This window comes from Dendrobates tinctorius, unplaced genomic scaffold (genome assembly GCF_039654945.1).
Source record: "Dendrobates tinctorius isolate UK_male_01 unplaced genomic scaffold, ASM3965494v1 ptg000059l, whole genome shotgun sequence".
Taxonomy (NCBI): domain Eukaryota; kingdom Metazoa; phylum Chordata; class Amphibia; order Anura; family Dendrobatidae; genus Dendrobates; species Dendrobates tinctorius.
Window position 1 is genome coordinate 15,496,603 of NW_027361727.1, and position 23,623 is coordinate 15,520,225.

General features: G+C 41.6%; 1 protein-coding gene across 1 annotated transcript in view; it reads right to left on the reverse strand.

The window, feature by feature from the left end:
- RASGRP2 (RAS guanyl releasing protein 2) overlaps positions 1–23,623 on the reverse strand; it is a 169,452-nt gene that overhangs the window by 26,392 nt on the left and 119,437 nt on the right. The window contains exons 7-11 of the mRNA XM_073578445.1: positions 15,795–15,968; positions 14,874–14,990; positions 10,656–10,937; positions 4,928–5,005; positions 1,475–1,588 (exon numbers count right to left, since the gene is read on the reverse strand). Coding sequence (XP_073434546.1) covers positions 1,475–1,588; positions 4,928–5,005; positions 10,656–10,937; positions 14,874–14,990; positions 15,795–15,968 — 765 coding nt within the window. The remainder of the gene's footprint in view (positions 1–1,474; positions 1,589–4,927; positions 5,006–10,655; positions 10,938–14,873; positions 14,991–15,794; positions 15,969–23,623) is intronic.

Below are 23,623 nucleotides of genomic sequence, written 5' to 3' on the forward strand. Positions count from 1 at the left end.
AATTACTGTTATTGGGAACAGTTAAGCGAGTTGAAGAAGAAATGATCTCTAAAAGGCTTAAAATTAAAGATGACAAATTTCTTTTGTATCTTAGGCAACAAAATCTATAATTTATATTGTATTTTTTACATTTTAAAATTTACAAAAACTTTTACATGCCACTCTATAAATCCATCCATCCAAGCAATGTGTCACATATATGAGCCAGGACTAGTTCGGCAGGGCATCCCTTCCCCCAGTGTGTGCCTTATCCAAATCATTTAGTCATGACCCTTCGGAATGATGACTGGTGTTCTTTCTTGATTATCATTTATTTTACATTTGTTTGTATTCCTTTTTAATTGACTGATGAAGGCCTTGTTTTAGAAAGATAGCGTGCACTCAAGTCTTAGTAATGAGGTGACCGCCTGGCGGTCCAATAGGTCCTATTACCAATAATAATTTATTCACCGCACACTCAGAGGAATATAATGCCAACAAGTGTTCATTTTATTATGTACAAAACATGTGGGAGCCAAAAAAGAATATAGAGCACCAGATAGAAGCGATATACATATAACGACGTTTCGGCTCAGCCCGAGCCTTTATCAGTTTATCGCTGAATCCGGTTTCGGATTGCAGCCAGGCGCGGGAGCGCCGCTCTACAGCACTACAGCTACAGCCGTCTTTCTTGGGCTATTCTCTTGGGAGTTCTCTTCCTATTTATTCAAAGATCCGAAACCGGATTCAGCGATAAACTGATAAAGGCTCGGGCTGAGCCGAAACGTCGTTATATGTATATCGCTTCTATCTGGTGCTCTATATTCTTTTTTGGCTCCCACATGTTTTGTACATAATAAAATGAACACTTGTTGGCATTATATTCCTCTGAGTGTGCGGTGAATAAATTATTGAAGGCCTTGTTTTGACCGAAACGTCTCTGATTTTTGTTTCTGGATTTACTGTGGTTATTACATGTTCTTGTCGAGCACACCAAATAGGAGTGCTAAGTGTTTCTACATCATAGTTGTCGGATTTGGTATCCTACTTGTGCACCACTGTTTTTCCAGAAGTGCCTTGTCTTTCTCACGTGACCCCTGGGAATGAGTGGCATCTTCCATACACTCTACATCATGGCAGGACCGCCAGAAATCTTGCTCATATACGAAATCTACTGGCGGTCCTCTCATGAAGTGGATTACACAGGGAAAAGCAATCACGCCTCAAGGTAGGACAGCCGGCACGTCATACTCATGCCTGAGGTTTCCGAGTCCTGCCACGAAGTAGAGTGCAAGGTCCGCCACTGATGACACGTTCCCTATTGCAGGGTATTGCTGACCCCCATTCCATAACTCCCAGTTAGTTATCTAACTACTCAAAACCCTGGATATATGTCATAATTGTGTTTATTTCAGATGACCACCAGAACCAAAATGCGGGAACTTTATTTTTTTTTTTTTTAGACATGTTCAACAAAATCCAGTGATCGACTTACCTCCACCATCTTCTCTATGTGTTGGCACAACAGAGCTTGGTCCGGTTTTGCTTTTAAGGAAGCCCATTCCTCCAAAGGTGGTGACGGAGATGGAGGCGACTTGATAGTGGCTTGCTAAAAGAGATATATGGTTATATCATACATTACTAGAATCATTAGTAGAGATGGCGTGCCGCAATTCGCAAAATCTGGTCTGTTGGCCACGTTAGGATTCCAGGTCTGATGAAAGGAGCCAGGTACGGACTGGGGCTGAAATCCAGCCCTGGCATTTGAAATCATACAGGCCCATGATGTCCCCGTCCCCAAGCACCAGATGGGGATATATTACTAATATAATCATGGATGGAGGAAAACAAGATTTACTACAAGACCAATAATGATACCTGTGACCTGCTGGGGTAAGTGACGGAGTCAGCCACTTTGTGCTCCGTCATAACTCTTAACAGTATGGGTGTCTTGAGAACACAGATTCTGTTAACATAGCAGACAAGGCAGCCCATGAACAGACAGGCCCTTCTGGCATTTGCCAGAATTGCCAGATGACCAGTCCGGCCCTGACGGGAGCCTGAGCACTGGCTCTTACTTAACAGCACCGATTAGCTGGACTGGTGCAACATCATCAGTGTGGCATGAAGCATGTGTGACATCGTGCCGGGCCAACTAATCATAAGAAGAGCAGTCGGTGCCGTCAAGTAAGAGGACTCCCATTACATAAGTAACCTGTGGCTGATGGACCCTGCCTTGCGAATCACTTGGCACTATCTCTAATCATTAGGTAGTATTATTTTAATTATAAGTTAATTCATTAACATTCCCGGAAGTTTGACCCTTGGTTGGTTTCACAGGTGGAAAAGAGCAGGTGTCCAGGAAATCTGGTTATCCAGCATCACGTTGTGTCTCTGTGTGGTGCCTGAGCTTTGCACAAGTAATCAAGGTGAGCATATACTGTACACATCACCCCCATCTTGTATTTTGGTTTTCCAACATGGAGCGCTCCAGTTTATATATTTTTTTAATTTTAATATATAAAGACCTAAATTATCGTTGGCGCAGGAGTTTTGTTTTTTTTTTTTTTTTAGATGAGAAAACCTTCTGGCCTCAGTCCTAAGGCTATGTTCCCACTATGAGTTTTTGATGCTGCATATTTTTGAAAAAATGCAAGTACGTTAGTAAGCTATTTAACTTAATGGGTTTATAACATGTGCAATATCAAAAATTTCATGGGGAACCATAAATGTGAATCTGAGTAATTGTGTGCATGTCCAAGGTGTGCATAGGTATATATACATGCACATCTTGGACATGCGCCCAATTACATTTATGTGCAAATAATTCATCAAAATCAGGTGGAAAAAATATTCCTTCAGGCCATGTAGAAAAATGACAATTATGAAACCGAAAAAAGCACAACCACAAAATGTACCATTGGCATACACTACAAAAGCCTAAATTCCTACCACACAGAATATAACTCAATACAATGCGCTGATCCAAAGATCTGTCCAAGTACCAGCATGGGATCAGGGCGGAATTTTCTCCTTTAGGGACGAGCTGAACTAAGCTTTGTTTTCTCTTTTTTATCTTCCAGTGGATCAAACAGTGGATTTCTTTCAGGATGAAAGATTACACCTGACAGACGCATGTCTCTTCTGCACTATGTCATTACAGGCGCACAGGCTGTTCTTCTTGTTTTTCCATGCAGAATGGCAGAGATTTACACTGTCTGCATTGTCTCCGTCACGGTGTGAGGTTCAGATCATGGAGAAAATTATACACGCTGAGCTGAATGCCATGTGTGAGCGCCTCAAACATAAACAAATTTTCAGATTTTTTTTTCTACGTGTGGCAAATTGATAGATATGAACCAGGGCTTGTAGGATTGCAGGACGAGATACCAAAGCAAGGTTGGTAGACAAATAGAAACCTGTACTGTGTATGTGTATCATTTTATGGGAAAAAAAAGTAGACAATAAAAAAAAAATTTAATTTCTAGAGGTGACCGAATCGCGTCAGTTCAAGATGGATTTGCCTCAAATTTCAGGCAAAATTTGAACTTGCTTGTTTTAAAAGAAAGGATTTAAAAAAAAAATAATATTCACTTCTTCTTGGTATCTTGTTCGTGTAGTTCCCGACTTGGTCGCCCTCATCCGGTCTTCATTGACAGATCGCTGGTCTTCTTCGCACCAAAGATCCTTAGGGTCTTCGGCAACTCCAGTGCCCACTAAGCCTTTCAAGATCATGATGTCACGATCCGACGTACGTCATGACATTCATGATATTGCGTTGTATGTGGCCTAGACCTTATGCAATGTCATGACGTGTGCCACATTTCGTGACCATATTTTCACGTCGCCTAGTGGGCATCAGAGGAACCAAAGACCCAAAAGGACCTGTGGCATGAAGAAAAAGAGGGACCTGGTCATGAAGACCAAACCGGGCAGACCAAGCAGGGGGATTCATGGACAGGGCAAGGGCCAAAGAGAATTGAATTATTTTTTTTTTATATTTTTCACCCATTTTTCATTATGATTTGAGATCTGAACAGACCCCACGGCATAAAAAGACACATTCGTTTTGCATCAAATAAATTCAATGAGAATCAAGTTTTCCGGCCAAATGTGAGCAAACTGCTGAATTAAAATTTCAGCTTCGATTATCTCTAGTAGTCAGAAAACCCAAAGTCTTGGGAAATAAATAAAATTGAAAATGTGTATTTTTCACAAAAAAAAGTTGGTGTTTTGTACTCCAAGTTTTTGAAAATTGCTTAGCAGGACAGGGTGTAGCCCAGCATTGGCCAAAAGATACACCACAAAAGTGGTATATATTACCGCAGAAATGTAGTGTGGTCCGTGACTGGTGTACATTTTTCACAAGTTGGTGCACATGCAACCCAAAAATGGACCAATTTCATTACGAAGCGCACACCTCTAGATCTAGCGTGGCGTACAAAATCACAGTCTTAATTCCCCCTTAATTTTTACAGCTCGGAATCACCTCAAAGTCGGCATATTTAAGCCACCCTTTAGCTATAATAGTCCAGATGTAACAAATTTTAAGTAAAATTTCAATGGCCAAAATTGGGACGTTGGAGGAATTACCAGAAATGACCCCAAAATGTCCATACTTTTTAGAAGAGATTGCCCCTTTTTTTTTTCTTTAAGTCTTGTCCATGAGATTGTCTTGACCAATTCAAGGCAGCACAGCAAGCATGGAATACATGGACAAGACCTTTAAAAGCCTTTGTGTTAGAGTCACAACTTCTGAACCACCCATGGTTCACGATGATAGGAACTTGGACCTTCACAAGGGTTTATGGTGATGGCCATTTGGTCAAGTTGAACCATCAGAGGTCGTGGCAGCATCATGTAGGCTAACATGAAAACTCATCATGGACATCTCAAAGGAGCAACCGGAAACATCTAATTAAATGCAATCCTCATGCCTAAATCTCACCGATGTACGTGCCCTTGGTTCCCTTTGAAGCGACAGCTGGTAAATCTCTTCCTCTGATCGATACTGATCCAGAGAAACCTACAGAAGCAGAGAAAATGCACGATCAAAACCAAAAGGATGAAATATTTTATTTCTAACAAAAAAGTCGACTTCAACATTTCACACCGAGCTCATTAATAAAAAATCTTCCACCAGTTTCGAGCATTTCCCACAGTTTCTCCAGATAAGTGAAAATGTGATCAAGTTCTGCGTTTCAGTCGTTGCCAATGAGCTTTTGCCAAGGGAAAATATCAAACAGCAGGCTTAATTTATTAGGTGCCAACAGTTATTAACCAATACATTCAAAATACTATGGGTTTTTTTTTTTCACATTCAGATTTGGGTGGCAACCTCAATCTGTCGCGTCTTAAAACTTTATTAATGATTTGCTAATATAAAAGGGAAAGTGTTATTCCGAAAGCTGGAAACATCACTCCGTAGCTGGCATAAATTCCATTTTAGGTGACATTTACACATCTGTTTCCATTTTTTCTTTACAAAACCGTTTTCCCTCTGTTTTGCCTACTTTGTTCATCCGTGTTGCCTCTGTCTTTTTCTGGTCCATTTCCAAAAACTGAAGGAGGCAAACTGAACTTTGTTTTTGATCCATTGACTTGTAGCAATGGATCAACTGGAAACAGATGAAGCACTGATGGAACGTTGATGTAAAAAGTGTGTTCCTCCATTTTTCATCCATTTTTAAAGCTTGTCTGTAAACTTTTATGGTTGCTTCTAAACGGATGAGAATTGGATCTGTTGAACCTCACGGATCGGAAAGACCGATCCATCCTTAAAACCGATGTATTTATGGATCGATGAAAACTTTGGGTCTGTCGCTTAAAAATAAAACAAAAACAGACAGCGCAAGAATGGTGTACAATGGATGTGGGAATGCAAACTTAGTGTCAAATATGGCAAATTTTGAGTACATGCGCCCAACGTCTCTTTCAGGTAGATTCCTCATGGAAAGTGCTTTAAAAAAGTCAAAAAGAATAAACATATGCACAGCAATGTCAAAAAGACTTGCTGTGCATATGTTCCATTTTTTTTCAACAGACATGAAGCCGCTAAAAGAAGTGACCGGTCCATACTTCTGGTGGCTTCTGCCTTGAAGTCATCACTATGTTATACACTCACTGGCCACTTTATTAGGTACACCTGTCCAACTGTGTGTTAAGACTTAATTTCTAATCAGCCAATCACATGGCGGCAACTCAGTGCATTTAGGCATGTAGACATGGTCAAGACAATCTCCTGCAGTTCAAACCGAGCATCAGTATGGGGAAGAAAGGTGATTTGAGTGCCTTTGAACGTGGCATGATTGTTGGTGCCAGAAGGGCTGGTCTGAGTATTTCAGAAACTGCTGATCTACTGGGATTTTCACGCACAACCATCTCTAGGGTTTACAGAGAATGGTCCGAAAAAGAAAAAAAATCCAGTGAGCGGCAGTTCTGTGGCCGGAAATGCCATGTTGATGCCAGAGGTCAGAGGAGAATGGGCAGACTGGTTCGAGCTGATAGAAAGGCAACAGTGACTCAAATTGCCACCCGTTACAACCAAGGTAGGCAGAAGAGCATCTCTGAACGCACAGTGCGTCGAACTTTGAGGCAGATGGGCTACAGCAGCAGAAGACCACACTGGGTACCACTCCTCTCAGCTAAGAACAGGAAACTGAGGCTACAATTTGCACAAGCTCATCGAAATTGGACAGTAGAAGATTGGAAAAACGTTGCCTGGTCTGATGAGTCTCGATTTCTGCTGCGACATTCGGATGGTAGGGTCAGAATTTGGCGTAAACAACATGAAAGCATGGATCCATCCTGCCTTGTATCAACGGTTCAGGCTGGTGGTGGTGGTGTCATGGTGTGGGGAATTTTTTCTGGGCACTCTTTGGGCCCCTTGGTACCAATTGAGCATCGTTGCAACGCCACAGCCTACCTGAGTATTGTTGCTGACCATGTCCATCCCTTTATGACCACAATGTACCCAACATCTGATGGCTACTTTCAGCAGGATAATGCGCCATGTCATAAAGCTCGAATCATCTCAGATTGGTTTCTTGAACATGACAATGAGTTCACTGTACTCAAATGGCCTCCTCAGTCACCAGATCTCAATCCAATAGAGCATCTTTGGGATGTGGTGGAACGGGAGATTCGCATCAGGGATGTGCAGCCGACAAATCTGCGCCAACTGTGTGATGCCATCATGTCAATATGGTCCAAAATCTCTGAGGAATGCTTCCAGCACCTTGTTGAATCTCTGCCACGAAGAATTGAGGCAGTTCTGAAGGCAAAAGGGGGTCCAACTCCTTACTAGCATGGTGTACCTAATAAAGTGGCCAGTGAGTGTATGTGAATAAAAAAAAAAAACAGCTGGAAAAGAAGATAAAAAAAAAAACATCGGAAAAGACGTTTAAAAAGAAATCAGAAAAGACGCTTCAGTGAAAATACCGCCATAGTTTTCCTGGGGCGTCATGTGCACATGCCGTAAGAGAAAAGTATTAAAGTTCAGTCATAAAGAGAATCTGTCATAAGGTTCTTGCTATGTAATCCGAGAGCAGCAAGATGTAGAGGTCGAGATCCTGATTCCAGCAATAGATCACTACCAGGCTGTGTATTACTGTTTCAATAAAATCAGTGTTTTATCAGCAGGAGATTATCACTACAGGACTAGGTGTCTTGTTTCCTCTTAGTCTTCCTGCTCTGTGTAACCACGCTCACACCATTTAATAGCAGCTTTTTCCAATGCAGAGTGCACACAGAAAGCTGTCAATCTTTATGTGGGCGGGGTTTTACACAGCTCAGCATTCAGAGAACTGCTAGATCTGCAGAGAGAAAACTGTGATTGCAGCAAAATGACAGCACACAGACCAGTAAGTGAAACATCACTGGAATCAGGGTCTCAGACCCTATATCATGCTACTCACAGGTTATATACAAACTGCTGACAGATTCCCTTTAATACGTTTTGTAAAATGTGCCTCCTTTGTGTTCCTGTAATTCCAGAGTTTTCTTCTGCTCCCTGCATAAAATGACAACAATGAAGTTTTCTTTCCCATCTTGTCATTTCATTGCAAGCATATTCTTATCAGCAGGCTTGATGTGAAATTAAATTGCAGGGTATATAAACAGCATTTAATTACCCAATTACAATATTTCAAGAACTATCAGTGTCTGACACATGAAAGATATAAATAAGATGAGCAGCGAGACACAAGGCAGATATGCCGCATGATCCAGCTGAAAGAATGTATTAGCGGCACTATCTGTAGCCATAGGAAGTTCTAAAACATTAGCTAAAGACTTACAGTACTTGCCAACTCTCCCAAAAGATAGTTAGGTCCCCAGAATGGAAAGACCTCTCGGACTCCCAGAGATGTTGGCACCTCAAAAAACTCTGGGACCCTTCAAGAAACCTTTTCATAAATTGTCCTCTGCCTGATACTCAGTCATTACACGTAGCCGGTCCTGTTCTCGAAATTCCCTTTTCTTGGGGCTGGAAAGAGCGTAGGGTCAAAACATGGTGTGGTCATCATTGAGAATATTCTCAACACAATATTCACTATTCTCCAAGACAACCAACTCGGAAAGTTGGGTTTAGACACCCACCTGACATTTCACCCTACTAGCCATGTCAAGCCTAATCGCGTCCTCTTTCCCGTACTACGAGCTCTTAAGGACCACAGGAGTCCCTGAAAATCAATCCACGCCACGGAGAAAACTTGCACTTATAGAGAAAGTGAATATGTAAACGATGTACGTCTGTTCGGTAACAACTAGTCTTCATCCACTGGATGCCGGCAATCAGCTTCTCATAGGGAAAACATTTGTTGAAACAGCTGAGAAAAGGATCATAAGAGCAAGTGGTCCATAGGTCACGAGTGAACATCTCTTTGGTGAAGCCGCAACAGGGGCCCAAGAAGGGAGTCGCCACCACCTCCAAAACAGGTGGAATTCTACATTATGACGACCTTTTGGACGGCAAAGGGCCCATATATTGTTCTTGCACAGGGGCCCTCTTTTGTCTGTGTCCGCCAGTGTCGTAGGACTAGGATCAATACCTAGATCTTCATCAATGGTAGCGATGATAATGCTCATCACAGAGATAGAGATCCTGGTATGAGGATGTAGTAGTGAAATGGACGACGAGAACAGTCCAGGAAAGCGTGAAAACGTCAAGAGCGAAAAACTACAGACGGTAAGCCACTAGCATATTAAGGGAATCTGTCACCACCTTCATAGAGTTCTCCGGGAAGGCGGCATATGGTAGTGACAGACGCTTCGATTTCAGCGTTCTGTCTGTTATGTGTCCGTGCAGCAGTTTTTGGAGAGCTCCAGAATACAGATCTGAAAGGACATGATGTAGTTCTTCACAGCCAGCTTTGTACAACTCTGCCATGCACATGAGGACTAACACCAACTTGATAGAAAAAAAACACGGAATAATAACTGACATTATGTCCGGCACATTAGCATTGAAGACCTAGCCTTAGTATAGGTTTTCAAGGTCTGATCAGTGGGGGGTGCAACTACCGCCACCTCCACCGATCAGTTATTCCCGATATTGGCGGTGGCCGGATCTGCTCAGTTACAGAGCTATGGAATGGAACAATGGAACAGTGGTCACAGCTGAGTACTGCTTATCTGCCACATATTGGATGCACAGTACCTGGCCGTGGCCACCATTCTGTTGACGGAGCTGGGCTGTGCAGCTTCGTAACTGAGCAGTTCTGGTCGAACTGTTGATCGCACCCCCACCGATCGAACATTGATGAGCTATCCTAAGGATAGGCAATGAATGTTAAAGTCCTGAACAGCCCCTTTAATAACTAAATAGCCATGTATGCACATATCATTTCACCCTATTACTATTCCCATACAGTCAAGCAAGGGTCAAACACGCGCAATAGTTCCTGTCCCGGACAACCTCTCCCCTTCTCAAATGAGGTCTAGAAGAGGAGTCTTTAGAATGTACAATAGTCCAGATCCTCCTCTGTACACCGGCTGACTACACACAGCCGGTCAAGCCCTTATATCCTTTATATACTGGCTTGTATTGCAGCTTCAGGATCACGTGCATCTAAGGGATCGGCGAAATAATGCAAACAACTCATTGCGTTCAAGCAGGAGCAAGCGCTCGCTCAACAACCAAGAAGTTGACATGCAGGGAAGTAAGACTCTTATGAACAAAACTAGATTAAAAAAAAAACTTTAAAGGGGTAGTCAACTACTGGGCACTTAGAAAAAGCTGAAATATACTGCATATATTTTTTCGCCGATCCTATACTCTGAGACCTGTATTCGCCGTGTCACCACCGGCCACTGATCGGCTGCGGCCTTTACAAATTTAGTTAAGCAGGTCGCAACGTCAACTTATAAAAAAGTCTGCTCTCTCTGAAATGTCTCAGTGCTTCAGAATAAAACATACAAGGCAAAACTTAAAAGACCCGGACTATGATTCTTGTCGCTCGTTGTTCAGGCAGCATGAATCAGCTGTCATGTTCCCATTCATAATAAAGAAGCTCGTGGATTGTTTTCAAGTATCAAAACAGTAGATTTTTCCTATACTAAAAGGAAAAACTACAAAAAAATAAGTAAACAGAAAAATAACAGAAGTGACTTACATTGATACCAGAGTTTACATTTTTTTCTCTCAATAAATGTTTAGCATTTGTATAATAACTTACCGTTAACAGGTTCAGAAGATCGGGATTTGCTTTTACCGGAGGTTCCCGTCTCTGAGCTTCTGTTAGTTCGTGAACCACTTTGTAGACCTGCCGCATTTTGGAGACATTGATCGCACCTCTCGCTTTATCTGTCCAGTCAGACAGCGCTACATGCAACGCCATGAGGTCTTTTAAGTGTACGCCGAGGGCAGGAAATCGAAAACCTTCGCAAAATGCAAACCTGCGTCTGTATCGCGAGTAGTTATCTGAAGAGGTAAGAAGCTCCAAAAGAGAATCGTAGACCTTGTAATGGGACAAAAGATGAGAGAATTTAATAAGAAGGAGGTATAAAATCACATTGATTTTTGTGACTTTTAACACATATATCTTTAAAAAAGTGTCTTTCACCAAATTTCATATTAACTTACTAAATTATGTTAAACTACTCAAGCATGGCTCTAGCATCCTCACATTAAGATGAGTCTTTTATGAGTCCAGATATAGAGTGAAATTGCTCCAGTTTCTTAAGTCCCCATCCAGTCAGCCTGACTGAAAGCTGTAGCTTATACTAAGCAGTGTGAGATCTCAGCAGGGAGGAGGAACATTGCTAAATCATATTAAATAACTAAAGCATGGCTCTAGCATCCTCACATTAAGATGAGCCTTTTATTAGTACAAATATAAGAGTGAAATTGCTCCAGTTTCTTAAGTCCCCATTCAGCCAGCCAGATTGACAGTTGCAGCTTATACCAAGCAATGTGAGATCTCAGCAGGGAGGAGGAACACTGAGGAGCTGTCAATCAGGCTTGGTATATGGAGTTTGAAATGAACCTTCAAAAAGGATTATATATCCATTTAAAGATGGAAATTTGAAGTAAACACAACATCCCCATTAGGTCTAAGAAAACTACTGAGTAATGTATGCAGTGTGTATGTATGGTACAATTATCCAAACTTATGTTTAAAATATATTTATACAATTAACTAAAAACAACTATAAGAGCAAATGTGCAGAATGTATTCAATTAGACTATAAAATAAAAAAATAAATAACATTTATTCCTAAAACTGAAATTTCATAGTATTAACATTAGGTCGGATGTTATTCCTTTGCAACATAAGCAATGATGGGAATATGATGAGATTTTACATGGTCAATGGTAAAATAGAAAACAAATCATCTTTATTCTAATGGTTGTATGCGATGTTCTAGTTCATCCAAAAGATGTTCCATTGGATTCCGATCATGTGACTGACGGGGTCAGTGAACAGCTCACACTCAGTTACTGTCTATCCACTTTGCAGGCAGCAAAGATCAATGCTGGAGGTCATTATCTATGCAATTAATTCCCAATGGTTTGGCAGGGATAAGGCCGTAGTGTCGCGTCTGCAATATCCTTGAACAATGTTGCATCCGTTTTTAAAGTTTCTTTTTTAAATAGTTGAGTTTTAAAGAGTTGGATAAAAAAAATTATTATGATCGTTCTTTTTTTTTTCCCCAAAATCAAAAAGGAACTTGGAAAAAAAAAAAACTTTAGAGTCACCAAGTTCAAACTACAAGGCTACAAATGAATAAATCCGTCAATGAGAAAATCCATTTTGAATTTTTCATGTAAAAGAGAAAAATTATCAAAATTGAGAGCGCTCACTAGTTAAGATACCTTGTTGGCGAAATGAAAAGATGGTGACAAATAGCGAGCTTTCTTCGTGACTACTCAGGTCTCTTCATCAGGTATCATTTACCATATGCATGATGAAGGCTACTTTCACACTTGCTTTGGTTTGCAGCGCGTTTTTCCCGCAAAAAAACGCATGGAAAAAACGCATACAAACGCATAAAAATGCTGCATTTTTTTCAAGCATTTTTATGTGCATGCATGAAAAAAACGCAGCGTTTTTATGCGTTTGTATGCGTTTTTAGTGCGTTTTTACCGCGTTTGCGTTTTTTCCAACATTAGTTGTCCCCTCACACTAACCCAAACCATGACTTTACTAACCCTAACCTTAAACCAAACCATACCCTAACCCTAACCCTTAACCAAACCATACTAACCCTAACCCTGACCCTGACCCTAACCCTTAACCAAACCATACTAACCCTAACCCTAACCCTTAACCAAACCCTACTAACCCTAACCCTAACTCTAACCCTAAACCCTAACTAACCCTAAACCCTAACCCTCAACCAAACCATACTAACCCGAACCCAAACACTAACCCTATCCCTAAACCCCCTTAACTAACCCTAACTCTAACCCAAACCCCTAAATTCCATTGGTCAACAAAAAAACGCATGCACAAAAAAACGCATACATGAGCATGCCAATGCGCACGTATGCGCACCCATAGATTTACAATGGGTGTCTTGCTGTAAAAAAACGCATTGTGCGCGCATGTGTTTTTTTGAGGCAAGTCGGACGCCCAAAAAATGCAACAGGATGCATTTTGTGGGCCCGAGCGCACACCACAAAAAAACGCATGCGCGTAAAAACACATACAAACGCATGTGTATGCGCACATAAGCGCATCCCATGCAAAATATAGGGGAAAAAAGCGCATGCGTTTTTTAGCGCTAAAATACAGAGCAAAAAAAAGCAAGTGTGAAACCAGCCGAAGAGACCCGAGTAGTCGATTCTTGAAAGCTCGCTATTTGTCACCATCCATTAAAAGGTATCAACTAGTGAGGACTCTCAATTTTGATTTTTTTTTTTTCAATCTACTGCCTAGCACGATAAAAAAAAAAATTCTATATGTAAATGAAGACACACGTGGGACAATACTCGGCAGGTGCATCAATCCTCCACGTTATTCCCCGCCTAGCGGGACCCGTCATGATTTTGATTGATGTCTGTTTCGTGCCACTATGTCCCTGTTATAAAGAGACACAACAGAGTGTCTCTAGGGAATAATTGTGAGGATCGGTGCACAAGGCCGGAATCTCCCTGCCCTAAAGGAACTGGCAGCTTCATTTACAAGAAAATTAAAAAAGTTGATTTTCTCAATATCAGAATATCAAATTGTGGCCCTGAAGGTAGGTTTGAGCTTGTCTTTTATCACCCTAACCAGCAATGTAATTAGTTTAGTTATCATAAAGCTCCTGACAGGTTATCGGGGACTATTAATGTACCTAAGAACTAACAGGTGGGCAGTTGTTAATCAACTGCTTGTTGTGCCCGGCGACGATCTCTGCCGCTACAGAGTGGTCACCGACCGCTTCTGCCAGCGATTCAGCAGCTTCCGCTGACATCTCGTCAGCAGAGGAGTGGCTTCTCATCCGCTCTGCGCTGTTGACGGGGAATGACTGCTGATGTCATGCTGCCTAAGTGCCAGGAGCCAGCTGTCAATCAGCATAACGTCAGTAGTCATGCCCAAAAGACAGAGTAGCCCAAAAGAGAAAAGAGCTGCTGGATCGCCGACAGGAGCGGTCAATGAGGAGCAGGTAGGTAGTTGCTTTTATTAATAACAACTACCTGCCTGGTTTTTTTTTACCTACGGGCCTAAAAAACTAAGATCTAGACAACCCCTTTAACAATAATATTATGTTACCAGAAGATTTGCCCAGTGCAATCCGTTTCCATCTACGCTATGGTATCAGGCTAAAAAGACAGACAATGCCGATAAGAAGGTGAAACAGAGTCCGAGTTTTTTGGACTCCCTTTGTCTAAGTGAAGTCAATGGTTCCATTGGGGGAATGTCTTCATCCCGCTTTTCTTGGTTTCAAATGGAAGCCCCTATGGAGTCACGAATGACAGCACACCAGTCTTGAATAGAACAAGGCACTTCTGAGGAAACAGTGCTCAATTAGGGTCTCGTTGCTTAGGAAAATTTATGGGAAGAATTTGGTTCTCAATTAAAGATGCAAATTTTAATTTTGCAATCCACATCAAATCGTCACGTTTTGGCCAAGGCTCCGACCTTCATCAGGAGAGGAATGGCCGAGAGACTTTGTGAATAGCGTGAAGACAGTAGGAGAAAGGCGCTCTGTGTAAAGCGGTGATCCCGCTATGTAGATGTCACCGGTACCAGGTTATAAACATTCTCTCTGCAGCCCGTTTATCTGACGGTCAGAGCTTTGACCAAAACGTTATAATTTGTCGTGAACTGCACCTATTAATAAAAAAAATCAAGTTTACATCTTTGAGGGCCAAGTTCTTACCATGAATGAACGAGGGGCACAAACTTGAGCCCGGGCTTTTCTATGTGTAGGGAGTACCACATTGCAATAGTTTTAGCACCCACCTTTGTAGTCTCTGCATTGACATGTGAATGAGTTTCTTTCAGGCGAGAAATGGAGCTATGACTAAGACCACCAACGACAGACATAAGTGTGTTGAAGTTTTGTAGGTCAAGAAGCCTCTGTAGAAAGGAAATAGGTAGAGTATTTACAATTGTATCATCTTATGGAATAAACTGGTGTAATATCATGAGAAATAATAAAACAAGAAAAAAAAACAAAAAAAAAAAAACTTACGGCCCATAAACAGATTAATATAAAGTCAGGTGAACCCTTCAATATTAAAAAAAATGGCCATCTAATGTGTACGGAGGTTGGGCAGCTTTATTCCAGATGCTCAATCATTTTTGTTTTTTGAGAGTAACATGATGTAGAGGTAGAGACCCTGATTTCAGCAACATATCACTTACTAGGCTGTGTGTTGTTGGTTCACTAGAATCAGTGTTTTATTAGCAGGAGATTATTACTACAGGACTAGCTTACTCATGCCTTCTAGTCCTCCTGCTCTGTGCAACCACGCCCCCACCACTGATTGGCAGTTTTCTACCTATCCACAGGAAGCAAATCATTGATGTGGGCGGGGTTATAGAGAGCTCAGCACTCAGAGAGCTGGTAGAACTGTAGTAGATAAAACAATGATTTTATTAAAACTACACAAGGCAGACCAGTAAGAGACACATTGCTGGAATCAGGGTCTCTGCCCCTACATTGTGCTGCTCTCGGATTACATTTCTAAAATCTGCTGATAGATTCCTTTAAACTTAAACCCAATGTGAGGTAGACATTGTCTAACTTCTTATTTAGTGCGCACACATTGTATAATATTCATATAACTGTCTAGTGATACATTATAAAGTAACCTGATAAATTCCACAAATCCAAGAGATTACAATGAGACATGCTACCATCACAGCTGCGATTCATACCTCCGCCACCTGGACGAACTGTTTGATCACTGTTGCCCTTTGTTGTGGGGTTGGTTTGCTGAGCACCATGAGTTGGATCCACTGGGAAACACCATTGAACAGGGCTATGAATCTTTCTAACACGGGGTTCCCAACAGTGCAGCCGTGAAGAACAAAGCTGTGATAATCTTGAAACTGCAAGGGAAGACATGGGCAACGGATAAAATCATACATGGCATAATCATCTGGAATACTATCCCCCAACAGCAACAAGCATCAGACATTTATTATTTATTCCATGTGACTTGTAAACCGCTTTATAGATATTGGAGCAATGCAATGAAAAATGTAAAAACTACATAAACTACATAAAAAAAATAAAATACAATTTCTTGCCACTCAGTTTTGAGGAAGGAAAGTTGTTTTGCAGAAAAAAAGAACGACCAAGTAAAAGAAGATGCCTGATGACAACGACATGTCACAGGGAGATCTGGAGTTGTCACGGTCTGTATTGACTGCCGCTATCCAAACACTTAGGCAAATTTCAGGCGATAGCTTGATGCTCGAAAAGCAAAAAGATATGATGATTTCAGGTAAGAATTCGCGTGGATAATCCTGGTTTTATCCCTATCAGGGTTGTCACATCTTCTTGAGGGTTCACACAGCGTATAAAAAAAATTATTCATCCTAACAACTCTACAGACTATTTTTTTCTCACTTGTCATCCGTGTACAATCTGTTTTTTGTTGTTTTTTTTTTTTTAGAGCAGCTGTTAATCATTTACAATTTTCCCTGTTCTAGAATTGCAATGTATCCGTAAAATCAAATGCTATACCGTGGCTCCATATGGCGTCTGATTTTTTGGTGTATACCTTAAGAATTGAATAGGGCATCTCATCCGATTTCTGGAAGGAACTACATTAGAGCGGGCTGCCATTTTTTCCACTCACAGATCCAGACAGTAAAAATAACTCATTCATCTGCACTGCCCAAATGAACAGCCTTGTTCCGAGTGCTGTCCGTTTTTTTTTTTCACTGACAGCAAGGAGACCGAAAATACGTTTCTGTGAACGAGCCCTAAATGGGTCAAATTGCGAATTTACAATTTACCTTTTACAAAAATCTTCTCCGTTTTTTGAGAATGGGGGAATTTTAAGTTTGTAGTTTTCTGCTCTTGAACTAGGTTACTAGCCACCTCTGCAGTCAATCAGCAGTGGCCAGACTTGTATACAAAGGAGCATAGTTCTTGCAATCTTGCAAACAGAAAGCAGGAAATCAAGAAGCAGGAGCGGCGCACTCCTAAAGATAAAAGATGCAACTCATAGAATGTCGTGCAACAAAACAAAGCGGGCTGCAACATTGCATTCAAACTTTAGTTCCCCTTGCTGAAACTGCACGGCAGAGCACTCAGTTCAGGACAGCAATCCAGCCATGCCTCTGGTCAGTACTATCAATCACCAGGAGCGCACCGCCTCACAGAAAGCAGGAAATCAAGAGGCAGGAGCGGCGCACTCCTAAAGATAAAAGATGCAACTCATAGAATGTCGTGCAACAAAACAAAGCGGGCTGCAGCATTGCATTCGAACTTTAGTTCCCCTTGCTGAAACTGCACGGCAGAGCACACAGTTCAGAACAGCAATCCAGCCATGCCTCTGGTCAGTACTATCAATCACCAGGAGCGCACCGCCTCACAGAAAGCAGGAAATCAAGAGGCAGGAGCGGTGTACTCCTGAAGATAAAAGATGCAACTCGTAGCATGCCGTCCAACAAAACAAAGCATACTGCAACGCTGCATCTGAACTTCAGTTCCCCTTACAGAGAATGCATGGTAGGCACACAATTTGGGACAGCAGACCCAGTCGCGCCGCTGGTCCGAATTGTCAATCATGAGGAGCGCACCTCCTCACAGAATAGCAGGAAGTTGAGAGACAGGGGAGCGGTGCACTCCTGAAGATAAAAGATGCAACTGGGAGAGTACCGTTCAACAAAACAAAGCGGACAGGCACACTGCATCCAAACTTCAGCTGCCCTCCCAGAGACAGAATGGCAGAGCACACAGTTCGTGACAGCAGTCCAGCTAGGTCAGTCGTCCGAACTGTCAATCATCAGTAGCGCACTGTCTCACAGAAAGCAGGAAGTTGAGAGGCAGAGGAGCGGTGCACTCCTGAAGATAAAAGATGAAACTGGCCGAGTGCTGTGCAACAAAACATTTAGCTTTATCACAAACTGCAGCGATTTTGTGATGCAGTTTTTGGCAATGTGGTTTTTAAGGATGAAACTCATTTATCTTTAAAAAAAATGCAGTAAAACACATGTAGTAAAATGCATACATATTAATTGCTTGTGCAGCACACTGCCGGTACATGGAAATCCAGCCTAAGACGTGGGACAAAGGGAAACTTCCTTGAAGGAAGGAAAGAGTTGGGGTCCAAGAGAGAGATAATGAACAGACATGGATCAAGAAGCGAGCAGGAAAGGAAAAATAAGTGCTTTGGTAACAGTGATGATCGAGGATATATTTTGTTTGTATTTTTATTGTCTATTATAACTTTAATGTACATGTTGCATAACTAAGGGAAAGCAAGCGACCGACAGATCCGTGGTTGCAGGCCAAGCAGTTTTGTGAAATTCTCAAGATCTGAAAAGCGAGAAGAGCCGAGTTTACTACCTAATAGCAAGATTTTACTTGAAAATAAACGAGCAAATATATAAGTTGTAAGTTTTAGAGAATTTTTTTTATTATTTATAATAGAAAGAAAAAACCTTTAGAACTATGGAAAATCTATGTAAGAAAAATTGACATCTAGAAAGACTTTGCAGAAGACACGAATGCCATGTGTCTTAGCAACTAGTATATTGCTGTATCAAACAGAAGGCTGTGCGAGGAGAATAAGCAGCTTCATGAAATATTGAAGGATGGAGAAAGGAGAACCATTGCAGGGATGAACGTATTGGCCATGTATAGGGAAGGTTGATCATTCATTTCTAGAAACTTAGAGGATAAGTTCCCCCTTCCACCAGAACTTATCATTGACTGTCAGAACAGTAAGGTGTAAGGTTACAGAGTATACTGAAGCCTATAAATACAGGTGGGGTAATGAGTACTTGGCACAGTGAGAGACCTGGCAAACACAGGCAGATTGTGTGCAGCTTCTAGTAAATAAATTTCACTTCAGTGCTGGATTCACAGCAACACAGGTCAGCAATATTGTATAATCCCTTTACTGCTGCTGAGTTTATGGTGGACCATGTGGCAGCTTCTTGGAAATTAATTTCACTTGAGTGCTGGATTCACAGCCACACAAGTCAGTATTATTGTATAATCTCTTTACTGCTGCTGAGTTCATGGTGGATCATGTAGCAGCTTCTCGGAAATTAATTTCACTTGAGTGCTGGATTCACAGCCACACAGGTCAGTATTATTGTATAATCTCTTTACTGCTGCTGAGTTCATGGTGGATCATGTAGCAGCTTCTCGGAAATTAATTTCACTTGAGTGCTGGATTCACAGCCACACAGGTCAGTATTATTGTATAATCTCTTTACTGCTGCTGAGTTCATGGTGGATCATGTAGCAGCTTCTCGGAAATTAATTTCACTTGAGTGCTGGATTCACAGCCACATAGCTCAGTGTTACTGTATAATTTCTTCCATGCTGCTGAGATTATTTGGGTGCTACAGAGAATGAACAGCAGGAACCCATCTCTCTGTGTTTGCAGTGTTTTGGAGACATCATAGCAGATAGTCTCTACGCAATAGCTTACAGACAACTAAAAAGTCAAGAGTTTACAGTGGAGAAAACTGGACAAAATTCAGCATACAAGTTATACCACGTTATTCCTTATTTATACACACCCTATTCTGAAATGTTACCCGAAATGACATGTATGCTTTAAAAATACATGTGATCTGTGAAAAGCACCAATTAATTTTACTAATGCAACATTTTCGATCCCTGAGGTTTATTGTAGTGCCTAATCTATGAGGACGGGGCCATATAGATATCAGCAGTGACGACTGTCCCTATAAATTCTGCACTGCCAGATAAAGGACTTTGATTATCTCAATCAATAAAGTCTGACAACAGGAGGCTGATCTTCAGCCGCTTACAGATTACTTAGACTATTAACATCTTCTTAAGGAAAAATACTAACATTAAGGGGGCTTGGCAGAACCAATATAGGAATCTGATGCCCCAAATTTAAGCTAAAACAGGCTAAAAAGATTAGTTTAAGTTTCTGAGCAGTCATGGGAAAGACTGTTACAGCTTTTGGTAAAACAACAATTAAAATGAATCTGTCAGCAGGTTTTTGCTATGTAATCTGTGGACAGCATGAGGTATGGGGTAAAACACCGATATCAACAATTCCTCACTTATTAGGCTGTGTGCTGTTGTTTGCTTACACTGAAGGTTTTATCACCCGGTGATTATCATTGCTGTGATGAGGCTCTCATCGAACTCCGCCCCCTCCTGTGATCAGAAGCTCACTGTCTATAGACAATGTACATAGAGAGCCTGGTGTGGGCGGGGCTAGCTTTCTGAGCTCTGCTGCATGCTACATCTGAAAACTCTGTGTCAGAGATCGCTGTGTGTGACGGGGGCTTTAGTCATATGATGCTGGATTCAGCCTGTCTGCCCCTATTATGAGCAAACATCTGCTGACAGATTTCCTTTAGTATTTTTTTTGTTGTTTTTGCCTTTTTTTATACTTTTTACACTGATGATATTTGTTGGATTAGAATCTGGCCATATTCTCTTTTTTTAGGTCCCAACATAAGATTTCCCCTACATATACCAGTGACAAAAGCCTAAGAATGTACACTGCTGTATAAACACGCAGTGTCATACGTCGGCCATAGATTCCCATTGTAAAAAAAATAAAAAAATTGGTGTTATTTTTTTAATGCGTTCCTCTTTATAGAAAAGTATAGCTGACTATACTGTACTGGCAAAAAAATAGATTGCTGACACTTACCAACCCAGTGTGTGCCAGACACTATTTTGGCATTCGGGTCTATGGTGTCTATTTTCCAAATTACTTCAAAACTGTTATGTTCACAAAAAGTCCTTTTGATTTTTTCCATTTCACCAAAATAAAAAAATAATGTACATTATTTATTCAATTTGGTCTAAAAATTGATCAAAGACCATACCGTTTACCAAATATGAGATAAAGAGCCATAAAAGGGGGTATAAGAGTGAATACCTTACAATTTGTGACTCCTTCGAGGGTTTCTCTCACGGAGACAATCCTTTCTCTACTGGCCTGACATCTAGGCAATTAGCTCCAACTCTCATCGGATGTCCTGAGAAGGGGGTATTACTCTATGATGCCAATGGCAGGCATACCGCTGCTGCAACCTCGAGATCCAAGGGGTAAGGAGGTGGAATTGAGCAGTTCCTTAAAATCTTTGGGCTGGTGCTAGTCGAAAACCATCACCCTTACACAAAAGGTTGGGGCTGATATGGCAGTGGGGGGAGGCTTCTGCTGCAGTTAGTTGTCTTGTAGCTGCACGCAGGACGTACCATTGCTGCAACCTAGCATCAAGATCAAGGGGCAAGGAGGCCACTACCACCTCCAAATCAGGTGGAACTGAGCAGTTCCTTAAAATCTTTGGGCTGGTGGTTGTCGAAGACCAGCCCCTTTACTCACGGGGTTGGGACTGATGTGACAGTGGGGGAGAGGCTTCTGCTGCAGTTAGTTATCAGGCAGCTGCACGCAGGACGTACCATTGCTGCAACCTAGAGCAGGGTTCCCCAACTCCAGTCCTCAAGGCCCACCAACAGTTCATGTTTTCAGGATTTCCTTTGTATTGCACAGGTGAAGCAATTATCACCTGAGCAATACTAAGGAAATCTTGACAACATGATCTGTTGGTGGGCCTTGAGGACTGGAGTTGGGGAACTCTGACCCAGAGGACCAAGGGGCAAGGAGGCCACTACCACCTCCAAATCAGGTGGAATTGAGCAGTTCCTTAAAATCTTAGGGCTGGTGGTTGTCGAAGACCAACCCCCTTACATCATGGGGTTGGGGCTGATATGGCAGTGGGGGAGAGGTTTCTGCTGCAGTTAGTTGTCTTGTAGCTGCACGCAGGACGTACCATTGTTGCAACCTAGAAGATCAAGGGGCAAGGAGGCCACTACCACCTCCAAATCAGGTGAAATTGAGCAGTTCCTTAAAATCTTTGGGCTGGTGGTTGTCGAAGACCAGCCCCTTTACTCACGGGGTTGGGGCTGATATGGCAGTGGGGGAGAGGCTTCTGCTGCACTTAGTTGTCTTGCAGCTGCACACAGGACATTGAGGATGAGTGGAGATGTGCCTGAGCTCGATATACACAGAGCGAATTCATTTATTTCTCCATTTCGAACATAGCAAAAAGACAAAATAACATAAAAGGTAAGGAAGAGATGAAGGGAGAAATTGCTACGAGATGTTTTCAAACTCCGTTCACGTGTTCGGTCGCCTCTGAATGTGAATAGCTTCAGTTTGGCTTAATATGAGAAGTACGCCGCACAATTATTACCGCCTGTAAGTCGAAAGAAGCACGAAAAGCTGTCGTAATAAAGGAGCAAATGTTAAGGTAAATGTCTTATAGCGCAAAACCTTTAAAAGAGAGCGGAAAAAATACAAAACTATAGCTGGTTATCACGTTTAACAGATTGCTCCGTGGAGTAAGCTGTTTACACGCGGAGTACGCGCCATGAAAAATCGGATTAGTGCAGTAACATGAAATGATAGTTTCAGATAAAATAAAAGCAAATGTATTTCAGTGGTGAGCAAATACATCTTGTCCTCCATGTTGTGTATACAGTAACGGTGAATTATTGTACTACGCTGAACACTTCGAGACCCACGAGCGCGGCTAGAAATAAAAAAAGCATAAACACTAGAAAAATGGAAAACCTGAGCACATATCTGGAACAGTAGTGATATTACTGACTATTACGAGTGATGAGAGAACGTACTTGGATAAGGCGTTATCTGAGCATGCTCGGGTGCTAATAGAGTATTTCCAGAGAGCTCGAACACTAAGTTTGAGTCCCCGCAGCTGCATGTCTCCCGGCTGTTCGAAAACCACAAAACATGTAGGGATCGCCTGTTTGTTAGGAAATCCCTGAATGTGTTGCCGCTGCCGAACAGCCGGGAGACATGCAGCCGCGGGGACTCGAGCATATTATTCGAGCACGCCGAGGACATTCTGTTAGCACCTGAGCATGCTTGGATTACCCCTTTTAGCTCATCACTAATTATTACTAATCATTATTACTGATAGAATTATTTCTTATCAGATATGGAAATATTAAAATTTGAAAGTTCTCAGAGGCTGATGCCTGTCAAATTTTAATACTTCTCTCTCTTCTGCCTAACGATGTACAAAGATAAATATTGTTCCTTTATTGGATATGGACACTTTGCCTTTTTTGCTTGTATTTTGGGCTAAAGATACTTTTTGCAATTGATTTTATTCAAAATATTGTATCATTTTGCTTTTACATTCTCTTAGTTTCTCTATACATGAGCTCTAGGACCGATCTCTTGCTAAAAACATGTATTTTGTTTCACTGGCGTAAATGCTGCTCTTCTCCTAAATCTGGCGTTGTTTATTTTTTGTCCCTGTGCTTTTCCTTTCTGGAGATACGGGCCCCTATTCCCTAGATATCAATTTAACCTTTTAAGACAACTTTGCTTTGTCCTCAAAAAGACGGGCATAAAAAAGAATTGAAGACCACACCCACTTGGCTAAAAAAAAGACTAGCTTTATATAAGTCCTCTTTCAGACATCCGTGTCTCCGGTACGTGTGGTGACAGTTTTCACACATACCGGAGACACGGACACACGTAGACCCA